The sequence below is a fragment of the Alosa sapidissima genome, chromosome 23, assembly GCF_018492685.1.
Source record: "Alosa sapidissima isolate fAloSap1 chromosome 23, fAloSap1.pri, whole genome shotgun sequence".
Lineage (NCBI taxonomy): Eukaryota > Metazoa > Chordata > Actinopteri > Clupeiformes > Clupeidae > Alosa > Alosa sapidissima.
The window spans coordinates 27,738,260-27,755,759 of record NC_055979.1 but is presented as its reverse complement, the minus strand read 5'-3'; the positions used below and the strand labels follow the sequence as shown (position 1 = coordinate 27,755,759).

Sequence of the window (17,500 nt, the reverse complement as noted above, 5' to 3'; positions counted from 1 at the left end):
CAGGATTGCAGCAAGGAGTGTGTGTGTTCCTGCTGTTGGCCTGAAATATATAGTGTGTGTGTTTATGTTGTTAGTCAGGAATGTGTGGTGTGTAATTCTGCAGTTATTCAGGAGTGTGTGTTCCTGCTGTAACTAAGCGGTGTTCCGTGTGTGTTTGTGGTTCTTGTCCTGTTCTGTCAGGTTCTGCGGTGTGGAAGGTGTTCTTCTTCTCGCCCATCTTCCACCCTGAGAACAGTTCCGCCTGTTTCCACACCCACGCCTGTTTCTGTACGCCTGGCTACGTCACCTACCACGCCCCCCCGCTGCTCTTTGACCTCTCCAGGGACCCGTCCGAGAGCCGGCCGCTCACGCCGGACACCGAGCCGGCCTTCCGCGCCGTGCTGGAGGCGGTCGCCGCGGCGACGGAGCGGCACAGCCGCGGGGTGGTACCCGTGCCGGACCAGCTGTCGCCGGGCAACATGCTGTGGAAGCCCTGGCTGCAGCCCTGCTGCTCCAGCTGGACTCGGCTCTGCCGCTGCGCTCGCGACCACCAGCAGGGGGAGCTCACGCTCTCTCACTGAGCCTCGCCGAGCGCCGTTCACAAAGAGGTGGACAAGTCCAGCTCCAGGAAGTAAAACACAGGAGATCTCACCAATTAGCTGATCTACCTGGAGAGCTGTGTAGAATGGACCAATTAGCTGATCTACCTGGAGAGCTGTGTAGAATGGACCAATTAGCTGATCTACCTGGAGAGTTGTGTAGAATGGACCAATTAGCTGATCTACCTGGAGAGTTGTGTAGAATGGACCAATTAGCTGATCTACCTGGAGAGTTGTGTAGAATGGACCAATTAGCTGATCTACCTGGAGAGTTGTGTAGAATGGACCAATTAGCTGATCTACCTGGAGAGTTGTGTAGAATGGACCAATTAGCTGATCTACCTGGAGAGTTGTGTAGAATGGACCAATTAGCTGATCTACCTGGAGAGTTGTGTAGAATGGACCAATTTAACAGTGTCCAGGTGTCCGGCCTCATTGATGTTAATGATGCCTTAATTGGCAGGGTAAAACGTCTTCCTGTTTCTGTCTTTCCTGTGGACATTTCTTTTGCTGTCTATGGGACATTGCTCGTCCACAGGAAGTTGATTTACACAGCTTGTGAAAATGGGCTAATCAGCTGGTTTAAGTGAATGGTTGGCACAGATATGTAGTATGAGGACTACAAACCGGGTTTCTGTAGCGGGACTTCTCCACCTTTTGATGATGTTAGCTTCCACTATAATCAGTGGAACTGGCAACAACAGGTGTGGGTATGGTTCATACATTTGATGGTGGTACACACACAGTATCTCCTTAAACTGTTTTAGAACTCCGGAAGCAGAGCGCTTGAGTTCCACGGCTGGCTGATGGACTCACGCAGTGTGTGTGTCGGGAGGTGTGTGTGTGTGTGTGTGTGTGCAAGAGGCGAGTGTAAAACAGGTGTAAATAACAGCCTGCTAAAGGGAATACAGGGGCTGCGTGGGAACCAAGCCGCAGCAGCTAGTGACCTTGTTTACATGTTTACATCCTCGCCACTTTACCACTCACACTCGTCTCCATGGTAGTGTGTTCTCTCAGTGGAAAGAGTTTATAGACAAACAGCAAGTGTGTGTGTGTGTGCGTGTGTGTGTGTGTGTGCTTACCTCTGAGACAGTATTGCATTAAAGCCTCCAGATTCACACCATAACACTAATGAGACCGTATTGCATCATTAGTGTTATGGTGTGAATCTGGAGGCTTTAAAGCAAGTTAAATCATCATGATTGAAAATGTGAAATGTAAGTTTAGTTATGACTGGATTGTAAATAAAACATCAAATCAAACACACACAAATGTGATTAGAGGTTTAGTAGTTTATTTTAAATGTAGTTTAATTGTAAATGTAGCTTTCACTGGGCATTTAATCCCAGGGTGTGTGTGTGCGCGCGCGATGAACCTTAGTTGTTTATTTCTGTGTCCCTCTGTTGATTCCTGTTATATATGGCTTCCTAGTGGAACAGAGAAGTGTGTGTGTGTGTGTGTGTGTGTGTGTGTGTGTGTGTGTGTGTGTGTGTGTGTGTGTGTGTGTGTGTGTGTGTGTGTGTGTGTGTGTGTGTGTGTGTGTGTGTGTGTGTGTGTGTGTGTGTATACTGTTCTGTCTGGCTAGCATTATGAAATGTGTTTGTGTGTGTGTGTGGGCCATTTTGTCTGGCTTGCACTGGAGAGATGGAGTGTGTGCGTGCTTATGTTAATGTGTGTGTGTGTGTGTGCCATTCTGTCTGGCTTGCAGAGATGGAGTGTGTTTGTGTGTGTGTTTGGGCATGTGTGTGCCGTTCTGCCTGGCTTGCAGAGATGGAGTGTGTTTGTGTGTGTTTGGGCATGTGTGTGCCGTTCTGCCTGGCTAGTGCTGGGGAGATGGAGTGTGTTCTGTTTGTTTTCTGGACACATGGAGCGAGAGACACACACACACACACACACACACACACACACACACACACACACACACACACACACACGTGTGTTGCAGAGATAACCTCTAACCAGCACATTACAGTTCACCCTTCATGTTGCCCTGGTCTTCACACTCCCCTCTTCTCTTTCTCTTTCTCCATCTTGTCTTCCTCATTCCCACCATCTCACACACACACACACACACACACACACACACACACCCTCATTCACTCCTTTTGTGCCCCCCCCCCCCAGCACCACACACACACCCTCACTTACTCACTCATTTTCCCCTCTCTACTCGCTCTGCATCTACCCCCCTCTCCACACACACACACACACACACACACACACACACACACACACACACACACACACACCATCTCTTCCCCTCTCTACTTGGCTCTGCATCTACCCCCCCTCTCCCCACACACACACACACACCATCTCTTCCCCTCTCTACTCTCCCCAAACACACACTCCCATCGCCCCTCTGTTTCTATTCCCCCTCCATCTCCCCCCCCCCCCCCCCCCCCACACACACACACACACACACACACACACACACACACACACACCATCTCTTCCCCTCTCTACTCTCCCCAAACACACACTCCCATCGCCCCTCTGTTTCTATTCCCCCTCCATCTCCCCCCCCCCCCCCCCCCCCCCACACACACACACACACACACACACACACACACACACACACACACACACACACACACCATCTCTTCCCCTCTCTACTCTCCCCAAACACACACTCCCATCGCCCCTCTGTTTCTATTCCCCCTCCATCTCCCCCCCCCCCCCCCCACACACACACACACACACACACACCCACACACACACACACACCATCTCTTCCCCTCTCTACTCTCCCCAAACACACACTCCCATCGCCCCTCTGTTTCTATTCCCCCTCCATCTCCCCCCCCCCCCCCCCCACACACACACACACACACACACACACACACACACACACACCATCTCTTCCCCTCTCTACTCTCCCCAAACACACACTCCCATCGCCCCTCTGTTTCTATTCCCCCTCCATCTCCCCTCTCTTCCCCCCCCCCCCCCCCCCACACACACACACACACAAACACACACACACACCCTCATTCAGTCCTTGTGTTCCCCCCCAGCACCACACACACACCCTCACTCATTGTGTGCCCCACCACACACACACACACACACACACACACACACACACACACACACTCTCTCCCTCACTCCACTCCCCATGATTCCATCTCTCAACTCCTCACATCTCTGTTCCCTTTCTTTCATGCATCCCTTTCTCTCTCTCACATCTCCACGTGTCTTTTAGTACCCTACTTCCTCTCAGCTCTCCTCTCTCTCCTGATCTCTGTGTGTGTGTGTGTGTGTGTGTGTGTGTGTGTGTGTGTGTGTCTCTTGGATATGGATCTGCATATGTGCATATGTACAGAAAGATCACATTTTCTCTCTCTCTCTCTCTCTCTCTCTCTCTCTCTCTCCTGATCTCTGTTTGTGTGTGTGTGTGTCTCTCTCTCTCTCTCTCTCTCTCTCCTGATCTCTGTTTGTGTGTGTGTCTCTCTCTCTCTCTCTCTCTCTCTCTCTCTCTCTCTCTCTCTCTCTCTCTCTCTCTCTCTCAATTCAATTCAAATGTGCTTTATTGGCATGACTCAGAAAATAGTGTTGCCAAAGCAGTAACATGACAATACAAACATATACCATATTTGTTTTAAGGGGGGTCAAAGAAAGGAAACTTATCTAAACTAAAAGAAAGAAAACTTATGTTTAAAAAAAAAATAGTAACTAAATCCATGTTTAAAGAAAACTTAAACATGTATTCTTAAATCTAAATTTAAAGGAAACTTATACAATAGTCTATATAAAACTATTTAACAAAAACTATATACTGTATGCACTTTTTCTATGTGAAGTTTTCTCTTAAAATGTGGCAGGACTGTAAATATTGGTAGGCTAAGTGGGCACATTTATCTATTTCTCCCAGGAGGAATTGTAGTTTTTGTTCATTGGTGGCAGTCATAAAGCCGGGACAAGTGATTTCAATTTGTGGGTAGAATATAGCTCTTAAGTGTTGATAATTGGGACATTCTGTGAGGAAGTGGCATTCGTCCTCTACTACTCCAGTATTACAGAATTTACATATTCGATCTTCACGAGCTATCCAGGTTTGGCGGTGTCTACCCTTTTCTATTGCAAGGGAATGATCACTCAGTCGATACTTTGACAGGAGTTTTCTATGACAATGGTTTTTAATTTCATTTAAATATGGTGCCAATTTGTAATCAATTCGAATAGTTCTGTAGCAGTGTAGCTTATTTACTTGTTCGATTTTGCATTTCCATGTGTTAATGTAGTTTTGTTTTGCTGTGTTCTCTACTTCTTTTGCTACTGAAGCAATACTTGAGCTGCAGTTTTTCAGGTCGTGTTTTTGTATTATGAAGTTTAAGGGGTCACTCTCTGGGTGTTCACTCCTCAGCTGGGCAGCAGTGTGGTGATATTGCTCTGAATTGCTAGTCTGATGATGATGCCAAAATTTGGTTGCTCTTTTTTGTATGTCTACAAGGAGGGGAAATCTTCCAAGCTCAGCTCTGCAGCCTAGATTAGGTGCACATCTGTTTAAACCTAGAATATTTTTACAGAATTCCAAATGTAATAATTCGGTTTGGCTTTTGTCCCATGTTTCGAAATTGTCTTTATATTTTATGCCCCAAATTTCGCTCCCGTATAGTAATATTGGCTTTACTAAGGAATCAAAGATCTTTTTCCATAATTTGATGGAAGGATTATATTGAAATAGAGATTTTCTTAACATGTAGTATGTTTTGCGTGCTTTTTCGGATAGGTCTTTGATTGCGTTATCAAATTGCCCTGATGAAGAAATGGTCAGTCCTAAGTAGTTGTATTTTCTTACTTGTTCTAGTTGTTTTCCGCCAATGGTAAAATTATATTTATTTATGTTCGAATGTTTTCTCTGGAAAGTCATTATTTTTGTTTTTTCCATATTGATTGGAAGGGCCCAAGTTATGCTATATTCGTTCAAAAGAGAAAGGCTCTCTTGTAGTCCCTGTGCCGTTGACGATAGCAGGAGAAGATCATCTGCGTAAAGCAGGCATTTGATTTCTTTTCCCAAAAGATTGAGACCAGGCGAGGATGAATTTTGAATTTTATTAGCTAATTCATTGATATAAATGTTAAATAATGTAGGACTCAGGCAACAGCCCTGCCTCACTCCTTTTGTTTGAGGAAAGTAATCAGTTTGTTTGTTATTTATTTTTACACAACATTTGATGTTTTCATACATGTCTTTAATGATGTTATATGTTTTACCACCAATTTCACAATCAAGTAGTTTCAGCAAGAGACCTTCATGCCAAACGGAGTCGAAGGCTTTGCTGAAATCCACAAAGCATCCATATATTTTTCCGTTTTTGACCTTTGTAACGTTTTCTTGTATCAGTGTCTGTAAAGTATAAATATGATCTGTTGTTCTATTCGGTTATTGATTATACTACAGAATAATTTACCTAAATTGCTGCCTTGTGATATGCCTCTATAATTGTTTGGGTTAAATTTGTCACCATTTTTGTATATGGGGGTGATCTGACTAATTTTCCATTGGTCAGGAAAGTGGCCTGAGGATAATATTAAATTAAATAGTTTCAGGATTACTTGTTTAATTTTGGGGGTGCTATGTTTCAACATTTCATTATAAATTCCATCAGTGCCGCATGATTTTCTATTTTTCAGTTTTTTTATTTTAGTGTTCAATTCAGATAATATTATAGCTGAGTCTAATTCATTTAATTTATCCTTTTGTGTTTTTTCAAGTGTTTTTAAATGGTTTGTTAGTTTTTGTTGTGCCAGGTTTAGTTCATCTCTTTTGTATAAATTTTCAAAATGGTCAACCCATGTTTTTCCATTTGCTATTGGGATACAATTTTCTTTTTTGGGGTTGTTAATGTTTTTCCACAGGTCCCAAAAAGTGTTTTGATCTAACGCGTCATCAGTTTCTACTAACTGGTTATGTATGTGATTGGCTTTTTTGCGTTTTAGAAGTGATTTGTATTTTTGTAGGGTGTTATGATATTTTATTTGAAGTTCCTGATTTGCTGGTTCTCTGTGTTTTTGGTTTGAATAAGATCGTAATTCTTTTCTTAGTAATAGGCAGTCTTTGTCAAACCATTTCTTTTTTTTGTTTTTCTTGCTATTAACTATTCCTTGTCTTTTTAAAGATTTTTTGGCTATTGTGGAAAATATTGTTGTTAATGTTTTGGTGGCTACATTGATGTTATCTTCAGACTTTTTAAATTTGGTGAACAGGAAGGAGTAGATCATGTTTTCGACCTCGATGCAATTTGACTGGGATGTGTATTGCTCTAGTCTGTCATCGCTCCATTTGTATTGAACTGGAAGTGGGTGTAGTGTACTCATAGGTTTTTGATGTTCTATACTGGAATTTTTCTTTAAGCTAATTATAATGTGGCAGTGATCTGACAGAGGCAACTGTGGCATTACTGTGAAATAATTTATTTGGTTGTGATTTAAATCTGTTATAGCATAATCCACCACACTGCTGCCCAGGGGTGAGCAATAAGTGAATTTACCCAGAGAGTCCCCCTTGTTCTGCCATTAACAATAAACAGACCAAGAGATTTGCAAAGTTGTAACACCTCCTTGCCATGTCTATTGATGATGTTATCAAAATTGTTCCTGTGACTACTTATATTGATGTTTTGTTCTAGTGAAGAAACATGTTTATATCCAGATATGTCAATGTAATCTAAATCGGTTCCTACTCTTGCATTAAGGTCGCCCATAATTAGAATCTTCCCAAATGACTGGAGTTCAATGATGTCAGATTTTAACGTTTCAAATATGTTTTCACTGTAATATGGAGATTCAAGAGGAGGAATGTATATGGCACATAAATAAGTGTCCTGTGTTGAGTTTGTGAGTTCTTTTGATAGTTTCAACCATATGTGTGATGATCCTTTTCTTACTACATATATGTATTTATTAATGGCTTCTTTAAACCAAACAACAATTCCCCCTGAGTTCCTGCCGCATTTTATATTGGGATGTTTAATAGAAGGGACATTTATATCTCTGTAGGAAGGTAATGAATACAGTAATTTCCCTGTCCATTTTTACTCCACGTTTCCAGTGCTATGAATATATCTGAATTATTTACAGCATTTACAAAATCGCTATCTCTGATTTTCTCTCCGAAAGAAGAAGAGTGCATTCCTTGAACATTATAACAAATGATTTTAAGAAATGTCATTATAATGGTGTAGTTTGCCAGAAATAAGAATGTTTGTATACTCAAGTGCAATAATGATCCAATTGAGACACTGGTAAAGTATTATTTTTACCAGATAAATGACTAAACCTACAGAGAGATAAATATCCTATAGGTAGGTAAATTATATCTACGAAGACAAACAGACTTGTGAACACTCAACACAGACACAGACAAATACATACATGTTTAAGTTCACTGACAGACGCAGACATATTCTAACATACATACACACCCACTTGCACACACATGCACAGAAACACAGACACACACACACACACACACACACACAAACAAACAGGTATGCAATGTTGATTATGAATGTTATGCATAAGACAGAAATATAGTATACAATTAGATAGACTGACAAGTTTAAGTTTCTATACACATATTTACACACTCAGACACTCATACCCCCTCCCCCCACACTCTCCAACCATGCATATTGATATTTCTGTTCAGATAGGTAATGATTATGTCTATAGGCAAACATAAGAATACTGTATGTCTGAGCGTAGTCTACACACTTAAACCCACATATATAATACTCTCATACCCCCCTCCACATATATAATAGAAAAAGAAAGAAAGGAAAAACAAAACAAAACTGCAGGTTATTAAAAAAAAGAAAATGAAAAAGAATAAAAGTAATTGTGCACACACACACACAAACACACACACACACACACACAAAGTCCTATGTCTTTTCACATTTACAAAATGAATATTCATACAAAGTGTTTTTTTTTTTTTCCACTAATGCAAGAGACTATCATATATAAGTTGAAGCATTGTTGTTATCTGAGTGAGATCTCTACAAGTACCTTTATTAGAGACGGCTGCTGCATAGGTAGGCCTATGCGTCTCAACTGGTTTTTGGCTGTCTTTGATGATGTTTGGCCTGCTGCTTTCAGAGCATGGTATTCTCACTCTATTTAATGCTGTGTCTTTGAGTTTTTTAGCACATATTTTCATGCCCTCCTTATGTATGTGGACATTGTCATATAAATGTCTAATGGTAATGTCTGTATGGTGTGCAACCTTTACGTTGGGTATATCAGCACAGAAGGACACAACTTTGCCGTTGATTCTTTCAGTGACACTTACAGGAATATCCCGTCGTGGAAGTATAGATGAGATGATTACCTTTGCATCTGGATGTTTTTGTGTGGGAATTTGGATGGTGCTGATTAAGGCTTCTGCCACATCAGTTCTCCTGCCTTTAAGGTCATTAGTCCCTGTATGGATAATTATGTGAGATGGATTATTGAGTAAGAGTTTTTGTATTATGTCCTTAGCTGTGTGTGTCGTTGGACACCAAAACTTCTTGACTTGTCTTCTAGGGAAAAGTCGTCTGGGGTTCAGATGATTCCCATTAGAGTCACACAGGATGATGATGTCATCCTTTTCCTTGCTTTGAGACTTTGTCCCTTGTTGTCCCTGACTGATGTTTGCTGAAGAGGAGGGTGGTCTGCTTTGGCAGGTGCGTTGCTGGGGTTTGGGAGGTTGGTCATGAGGTGAAGCTGGAGCTACAGGCACATTGACAGAGACTGTGGCACTTTCAGACAAGATGGGATTTTTGACTGATGGCTCACTGTTCCTGCTTTCCAGGGTATGATCCCTTGGATTCTCTCTGTGCCGTGTCATCCTCAACAGCTCTTCCTTCAGAGACCTCACCTCCTGCCGCAACTCTTGGTTGGCCTCCTCCAGCTGCCTTACTGCCAAGCAAAGTTGTTGCACCATGTTCCTGTCAGGGTGGATGATTTGGTCTTGAAGTTGTTGTAAGCTGAGAGCGGTTTCCTCTTTGAACATGATGTAGTCCTGTTCAAGTTGAACTATCACATCTCTCATTTTTGTGGTGTCAGAGGAGGGTGTCTTGGGGCCTGTATTACTGGGAGGACATGTAATGGGGTTATGTACATGTTGGCTATTTGAGTTGGTCTCAGCTCCTGATGTAATAGTAATAGTCTCCACCACCTGGTCTTTTTTGATATTCAGAGCTTTTTCTTTGAGTTCTTTAAATTTGCTCTGAAATTGAACGAGACTTGCTTCAGTTCCTTGTACCATTACAGTCCCATTATGATACAGGTTAACTGTCACCTTAAAATCCTTTGCCCCCTCTAGTGTAATCTGTTTTCCTCTGCTGATGCCTCCTTTTCTCACACATTTCCAGACAGTGCAGAGGGTGGTATGCCATACTGTGGGGTGATTTGTGAAGAACAGGAGGTTACACAGGACCTTGTTGTCATCAAGTCCCATGTAATCGGAGATCAGTGCTTCTGGATGTTCTCTCATGATGTTTTCTTTCATTCTTTTCTTTTCTTTGGCTGTTTTTACAGTGTTGGGATAAGATATTTCCAACTCATCTTCATTTTTGAAAAATGCCTCAGCCTTAGCCATGTTTTCTTCTAATCCAGCATCCATTATGATGTCATTAAGTGGCGGTTTGGCTAACTCTTCCAACAATTAGCAACAATTAGCTTCTTGTAGGTTTGATTTCTTGATGATTTTTTGGCTTTTGAAAATTGACTCAGAGGTCTTACCTTGACAGTTTGTTGCCTCTGTTGTTTCTATTCAACTTCCCAATAAAACTATTACACTTTGAGTAAGTATAACAAACTTTTTCTGGCAAAAAAATTGTAGTTTCAGGAGCTCATTTTTCTTGCTGCCATTTGTCTCTCTCTCTCTCTCTCTCTCTCTCTCTCTCGATCTGTGTGTGTGTCTCTCCCTCTCCTGATCTCTGTTTGTGTGTGTAAGTGTGTGTGTCTCTCTCCTCTCTCTCTCCTGATCTCTGTTTGTGTGTGTGTGTCTCTCTCTCTCCCTCTCCTGATCTCTGTTTGTGTGTGTAAGTGTGTGTGTCTCTCTCCTCTCTCTCTCCTGATCTCTGTTTGTGTGTGTGTGTGTGTCTCTCTCTCTCTCCCTCTCCTGATCTCTGTTTGTGTGTGTGTGTGTAAGTGTGTGTCTCTCTCCTCTCTCTCTCCTGATCTCTGTTTGTGTGTGTGTGTGTGTGTCTCTCTCTCTCTCAATTCAATTCAATTGAGCTTTATTGGCATGACAAAAAATACAATTTGTATTGCCAAAGCATACATGTACGTAGTAGTGTGTAAAGACATAAAACAAAACATCATGCATCATACATTACTGCAACGGCAGTGTGTGTGTATTTGAGTTTTTGTGTGCTTCACTGATGAAGTGACTCCCTTTGTTTATGGCAAGCATCTATATATCTTGCTGCGACTCTTGCGCTTTTTTGTTCCTCGCCTAATAGTATTCTTAGACTTAGATCCTTAAAGTTTTGAAGGTCTGGATGCATTTCTCTGAATTTAGGAAAGAATTGATCTCGTATGTCTTTCCATTGGCAGCATTCAGCCAAGAAGTGAAGCTCTGTTTCTATGGCACCTTGGTTGCAATTGGTGCACAGCCTGTCTTCTCTGGGCAGCCAGGTTTGCCTGTGTCTGCCCTTCTCAATAGCCAGACTGTGATTGCTTAGCCTGTACCTGGTCAAGGTGTTTCTCTGTCTGGTATCAGTGACTGTGGATAGGTAGTCTGCCACAGTGTACTCTCTGTTTAGGGCCAAATAACATTGAAGTTTATTTTGTCTTTTTGTTGCTCTCTCTCTCTCCCTCTCCTGATCTCTGTTTGTGTGTGTGTCTCTCTCTCTCTCTCTCTCTCTCCCTCCCTCTCCCTCTCTCTCTCTCTCCTGATCTCTGTTTGTGTGTGTGTGATCGGTCTGCTATCTCTGCACACTCAGAGGGAGTGTCTGGTGAAGTGTGCTTCTCTCTCTGAGTGAGCCGCTGCATAACAAACATGGCTCCCATTTGAAGAGCTTCATATTCTATCAAAAGTGCTCTAGCTGTTCTATTTCAGGGGACATCTAGCTTAATGTTCTATTTCAGGGGACAGCTAGCTTAATGTACTATGAAAGTGGTCTGTTAGCTTCATGTACTAGTACACTATACTGTGGTCTGCTTTCAAGGGGGAAGCAAGCTAGTGCCAGGCTCCCATTCATCCTATTGCTGAGAAGATTCTGCCTAAGGATAACTACCTGCTAATTTAGAGCAGTTATACCATCAAACTAATTACATTTAATTTTAATTTAATGCACCTTAATGAGACCTGGAGACCTAGCTACATGGCTCACCTATGATATAATATATGTATTGCTGTACCTGTGATCAATCAGTTAACACACACAGCAGGCACTTTTTGTTTGTGAGCATGTGGTGATAGGTTTATGTGTACAAACACACACACACAGAGTATGGGGTCATACACTTCCAGAGTTGCACAACCAAGCTGGTCTAATGGGCTTTCCAACACAGGGTGACCGAACCAATCACTTGAGAAGGCAAGTCTACAATGTTCCATTCTCTACACACACACACCCACAGACACACATACCCAAAGTCACACACACCCACAGACACGCATACATACACACGCACTGACATGATGACTTGCTTGTGGAAGATCTATGGGCTCGACCCTGCCACCACCCCTACAGGCAGCGACAGCCACTTGTCTGTGGAGACAGCTCTGCTGCACACACACACACACACACCAGCCTGCCTGAGCCGTGGAAGCTGAAGTCAATCAAAGAGGCGTTTGGGGAAAACTTTGCTTCTTTTCAAGCATCACTAGACCACAAATCCCCACGGCGATTCATCTTCTGAGCAGCCACCAGAGGAGAGCAAGCGCAAGCACACACACACACACACACTCTTGCTCTCAAATACACACACTCCACCGCCCCCAGGGAATTGCTCTAATGCTCTGCTTCATCCAGCAGGAAAACACTCTTAACAGCATGAGCAACTGTAGAGACAACACACTCCTACACACACATACACACTATGCCATACTGTAAGAGATACACAAACACATGCAGCGTCAGATTATGGTGTCAGTCCTCGATGGAACTTTATTAAAATGTATTCCTGCACACACACACACACACACACACATCTGTACTAAATAAGGGAATTAATAACAAACACCAAGATTACCCACTCACCCAAATTACACACACACACACAAGCATTCCCCACTTATCTAAAATGTTAAAAGACTACGACAATCATTTAAACTGTTCATTTAAGCAAAATACAAAAAAAACAAAAAAAGGCATTGAGCACTTCATAAAATCTTGGGTACTTGGATTATAGCAGCAATCCCAAATTACATAAATCTGTTCGCCTTGGTCATCTTATGTTTGGTTATAATATCATTGAGTAAAACATCCAGAACAGAACCCCTCTGACCCAGGCTGTTAAAAAACGCTCTTCAAGTGAAAGTCCTCTTCAGAAAGTCAAACGCATAGGGTAGTGGAAGTGGACAATATCCAGCATTCCCTCTTCAGGAAGTGGACAATATCCAGCATTCCCTCTTCAGGAAGTGGAGGAGGTCCAGCGTTCTCTCTTCAGGAAGTGGACGGCGTCCTCGTATCCCTCCCGGCCGAGCGCTCGCATGCGACTCTCTGGCGGAGGGAAGAGTGCCTGGTTCAGCCGGACGATGTTCTGGCGGGAAAACTACGACACAAACAAACATAAAAACACAGACATGTAAACACATTAACACACAAACAAACACACGCAAGCATACAGTAGAAACAGACATGTAAACACATTAACACACAAACAAACACACACAAGCATTGAAACACAGACATGTAAACACATTAACACACAAACAAACACACATATGTTTGGTATACGAGTGTCTTGAGTGTGTGTGTGTGTGTGTATGTCTTAATTTCATGCAAGTACTGTACTGTACTGTCTGTGTGTGTGTGTATAAGCAAGATGAGTGATTGAGAGAGCACATGTTTCTAAACGGTGTGTGTAAAACTCACAGGTCAAGAATTTGCCTGGTATGTGTGTGTCCAGTGTATGTGAGCATGCGTCTGTGTGTGTCTAAGTGTGTATGAGTGTGTATGAGACTCACGTGGACGCTCATGTTGGCGAGGCGTAGCAGGATGGGACTCCGTCCGGTGTGTGTGTGTGTGAGTGTGAGTGTGTGTGTGTGTGTGTGTGTGTGTGAGTGTGTGTGTGTGTGAGTGTGTGTAAGACTCACGTGGACGCTCATGTTGGCGAGGCTTGGCATGATGGGACTCCGTCCGGTGTGTGTGTGAGTGTGTGCGAGACTCACGTGGACGCTCATGTTGGCGAGGCGTAGCATGATGGGACTCCGTGTGTGTGTGTGTGTGAGTGTGAGTGTGTGTGTGTGTGAGACTCACGTGGACACTCATGTTAGCGAGGCGTAGCATGATGGGACTCCGTCCGGTGTGTGTGAGTGTGTGTGTGTGTGTGAGTGTGTGCGAGACTCACGTGGACGCTCATGTTGGCGAGGCGTAGCATGATGGGACTCCGTCCGGTGTGTGTGTGTGTGTGTGAGTGTGTGACTCACGTGGACGCTCATGTTGGCGAGGCGTAGCATGATGGGACTCCGTCCAGTGTGTGTGGGGCAGATGTCCAAGGGGCCGCTGAAGGGCGAGACGGTGATGGTCCTGCCACCGGGCATGATGGGAAGGCTGTCGGTGAAACCTCCATCTATCCACGTCTGGAAGAGGACGACACACAACAATCCCCCACTGCTTCACTACCAAACAATCACAGAACAAATAACACAGAGACTGCCAGCCAATTAGAGAAGGACACAGACACTACCAGCCAATTACAGAAGGACACAGACACTACCAGCCAATTAGAGAAGGACACAGACACTACCAGCCAATTAGAGAATGACACAGACACTACCAAACAATTAGAGAATGACAGAGACACTACCAAACTCACAGAACAAAATGACACGGAGACTAAAAGCCAATCACTGGAATTGAAACAGACTACAAGCCAATCACAGATTATGAGAGAAAATACCAGCCAATCATAGAATAGCACAGACATTGCCAGCCAATCACAGAGACTGAGACAGTGTCTACCAGCCAATCAGAGAGAATGACACAGACAGAACCGGCCAATCATATGAACTCAATGAGAGTGGCAGCACTGCACTGTCTATCTCAGCTAATCAGGAGTGCTTACCTGTCCCTGGAACTCCACCGGTTTGAGCCCCGCGTAGAATGGCACAAAGCTGCTGGCTAAGAGGGCCTGCCAGAACACACACACACACACTTGTAAAGATGTGAACATACAAAGGCAAACATAATTTTATAAGCAGGTGTGTGTGTGCGTGTGTGTGTACATGTGTACCTGTATGGATTCCTCTATGGAGCTGAAGTTAGACACTATAGGCCCTTACACACTGCCAAAATCCCCGCAAAATTATGTACCAGATTCGCGGAACGCCTGTCCTTTTTCACATAGACCGAGGTGGAACGCCTGTCCTTTTCACATAGACTGTCCTTTTTCACATAGACCGAGGCGGAACGCCTGTCCTTTTCACATAGACCGAGGCGGAACGGCGGGAGAAGACTTTTTGCCGAGATCATTCGTTCCAGCACCAGTGTGAATGCAAATCTGACTGATCAAAAGCAGCAATAGCAGAGACAGCACATTATGACACACATCACAAAGTCTGCAGTCATTTAACGCCTGCTAGAGTTGACTGTAGCTCAGTATGCAATCGGTTGCCATAAGGCTATCCTAAAATCCAGCGATAAAACAAAGCATGAACTCATGAGCATCTGTCCTATGTTTGCAGATATATAGGCGATATTTGTAACATTTATTTTGTATTTAGCCTGTTATAAAATCATGTAGCCTACTGAACAATTGAAACACATTGTGAAACCTAAACCCCAAAGTTGGAGACATGCATGTAGACATTGCTGCAAATTTAAAACCGGATTACTCTGGAATGGCTGTACTGTACAGGGGAATGCTTTACACCTTTGTGTTCGGTAAGGTCTGCTGTTTATTCTGATATATGGTTTGTCATGTGTTTAGGGAAAGTTCGTGAAGTAGCCTATTCCACCGAGATGAATAGGTAGGGAGACGGGCGCAGAATGTAATATGATTAAATGACTTTTCTCGCGACCCGTTTTCCGTAACAACTAGCGATTAACATAGTTTAAAAGCTGAGGAAAAAGCTCTTTCGTGTGATACATGTGATGTCTGTGTGATGAGTAGGCTACTTCGCGAGTAAGAATGGATGAATTAGGATTCTCTTTTTTGCCGTGCACGATCACTTTCTCCACTGCATAAAAGACTGAATTAATTTGCGCTGTGAATGCTAAGCTTAATATGCCAGGGCATAGGCATAAATAGAAATCGCTAGCCGGACGTAAAGCAGAATATTGAAAAAACCCAGACCACAGTAGCCTGTGAATCTCCGATTTTCAAAGGGGCATCACGGCCAACGCAGGGGGCAACTCTTCTCTTCAATTTCCCTTCCATATTACTTGTCTGAAGATATTGATTGCAAGAATTTAAAATTCTAAGCAACAGCAAAGCAAAGCAACTTCACTTGCATTTGTAGGGCACTAAAAATGTGTGCAGCTAACCAAAGTGTAGTCGGTTCTCCCACCATGGTCCCCAAAATGCCGGATCATGTGAACAGATCAATTTTTGCGTGATCTCTGTGTGAAAAGCCCTGAAGTGTGTGTGTGTGTGTGTGTGTGTGTGTTACCTGTATCAACTCCTCTCTGGAGCTGAAGCTGGACACTATGTGGTTGCGGCGTGTTTTGGAGTGTGTGATGGAAACGTGAAGGCGGTCTTCAGCACGCTGGTGTGCATCCTGGGGGAGGATCTCATTGATGCCTTCCCTGGAAAGAGAGTGTGTGTGTGTGTGTGTGTGTGTGTGAGAGAGAGAGAGAGAGTGTGAGGGGACACACCAGCATTAAAAACTGTAACATATAAAAAACAATAGCCACAACAAAAAACACATGCACACAAACAATTAACAAAAAGGGTATGCAGCATGTGAGTGTGTGTGTGTGTGTGTGTGTGCATGTGTGTGTGTGTGTGTGTGTGTGTGTGTATGTGTGTGTGTGTATGCGTGTGTATATGTGTGTGTGTGTGTGTGTGTGTATGCGTGTGTATATGTGTGTGTGTGTGTGTGTGCATGTGTGTGTGTGTGTGTGTGTGTGTGTGTGTGTGTGTGTGTATGCGTGTGTATATGTGTGTGTGTGCTCGTATGTCCAAGCCCACCTGAGCTCCTGCATGAAGTCGTAACCCGGGGTTACGGCTCCCAGGGCCTGTCTCCTGACATTGTCGGCGAAGCGACACGTGAAGTCTTTACAACTCTGGGGAAACAAGAACACCTCTTATCTGTGGTGCGCTGACACTGTGTGTGTGTGCTCTGTCTCTTTTGTGTGTTGTGTGTGTGTGTGTGTGTGTGCTCTGTGTGGCGTGTATGTCTGGATGTGTATGTTCTCTGTGTGGTTTGTGAAGTGTGTGTGTGAGAGAGCGTGTGTGTGTTTTCTCTGTGTGGTGTGTATGTGTGTATGAGTATTCATGTGTGTGTGTGTGTGTATCTGTATGTCTGTGTGGTGTGTCAGGTGTGTGTGTGTGTGTGAGTGAGAGATGTGTGTGTGTGTGTGTGTGTGTATTCTTTGTGTGGTGTGTGCGCGTGTGTGTGTGTGTGTGTGTGTGTCTGTATGTCTGTGTGGTGTATGAGATGTGTGTGTGTGTGTGAGATGTGTGTGTGTCTGTGTGTGTTCTTTGTGTGGCGTGTGTGTGTGTCCTCACCTCCAGCTTGTGCGGCGCGGTGAGCAGCACAGTGGCCACCAGTGAGCCGGCCGAGGCCCCTCCGCACGCATGCATCCGCC

The 17,500-nt window shown here is 43.7% G+C and overlaps 2 protein-coding genes and 1 long non-coding RNA gene across 8 annotated transcripts in view; 1 reads left to right on the top strand and 2 right to left on the bottom strand.

The window, feature by feature from the left end:
- The window catches only part of sts (steroid sulfatase (microsomal), isozyme S), a 24,765-nt gene that overhangs the window by 5,071 nt on the left and 2,194 nt on the right, over positions 1 to 17,500 (top strand). For 2 of the 3 annotated variants that reach the window (XM_042080672.1, XM_042080674.1), the window contains 2 exons: positions 181 to 651; positions 960 to 2,040. In XM_042080672.1, coding sequence (XP_041936606.1) covers positions 181 to 560 — 380 coding nt within the window. In that variant the 3' untranslated portion in view covers positions 561 to 651; positions 960 to 2,040. Of the gene's footprint in view, positions 1 to 180; positions 652 to 959; positions 2,041 to 17,500 lie in introns of those variants that run through there. The other variant, XM_042080673.1, reaches the window with a different exon arrangement.
- pnpla4 (patatin-like phospholipase domain containing 4) overlaps positions 1 to 17,500 on the bottom strand; it is a 20,335-nt gene that overhangs the window by 1,971 nt on the left and 864 nt on the right. For 2 of the 3 annotated variants that reach the window (XM_042080691.1, XM_042080692.1), the window contains exons 2-7: positions 17,421 to 17,500; positions 16,881 to 16,975; positions 16,360 to 16,495; positions 14,814 to 14,879; positions 14,176 to 14,328; positions 12,661 to 13,298 (exon numbers count right to left, since the gene is read on the bottom strand). The exon at positions 17,421 to 17,500 is cut by the window's right edge. In XM_042080691.1, coding sequence (XP_041936625.1) covers positions 13,158 to 13,298; positions 14,176 to 14,328; positions 14,814 to 14,879; positions 16,360 to 16,495; positions 16,881 to 16,975; positions 17,421 to 17,500 — 671 coding nt within the window. In that variant the 3' untranslated portion in view covers positions 12,661 to 13,157. Of the gene's footprint in view, positions 1 to 12,660; positions 13,299 to 14,175; positions 14,329 to 14,813; positions 14,880 to 16,359; positions 16,496 to 16,880; positions 16,976 to 17,420 lie in introns of those variants that run through there. The other variant, XR_006026775.1, reaches the window with a different exon arrangement.
- LOC121698520 overlaps positions 12,661 to 17,500 on the bottom strand; it is a 17,895-nt gene continuing 13,055 nt past the window's right edge. For both annotated transcript variants that reach the window (XR_006026778.1, XR_006026779.1), the window contains one exon: positions 12,661 to 12,817. This is a non-coding gene — a long non-coding RNA (uncharacterized LOC121698520). The remainder of the gene's footprint in view (positions 12,818 to 17,500) is intronic.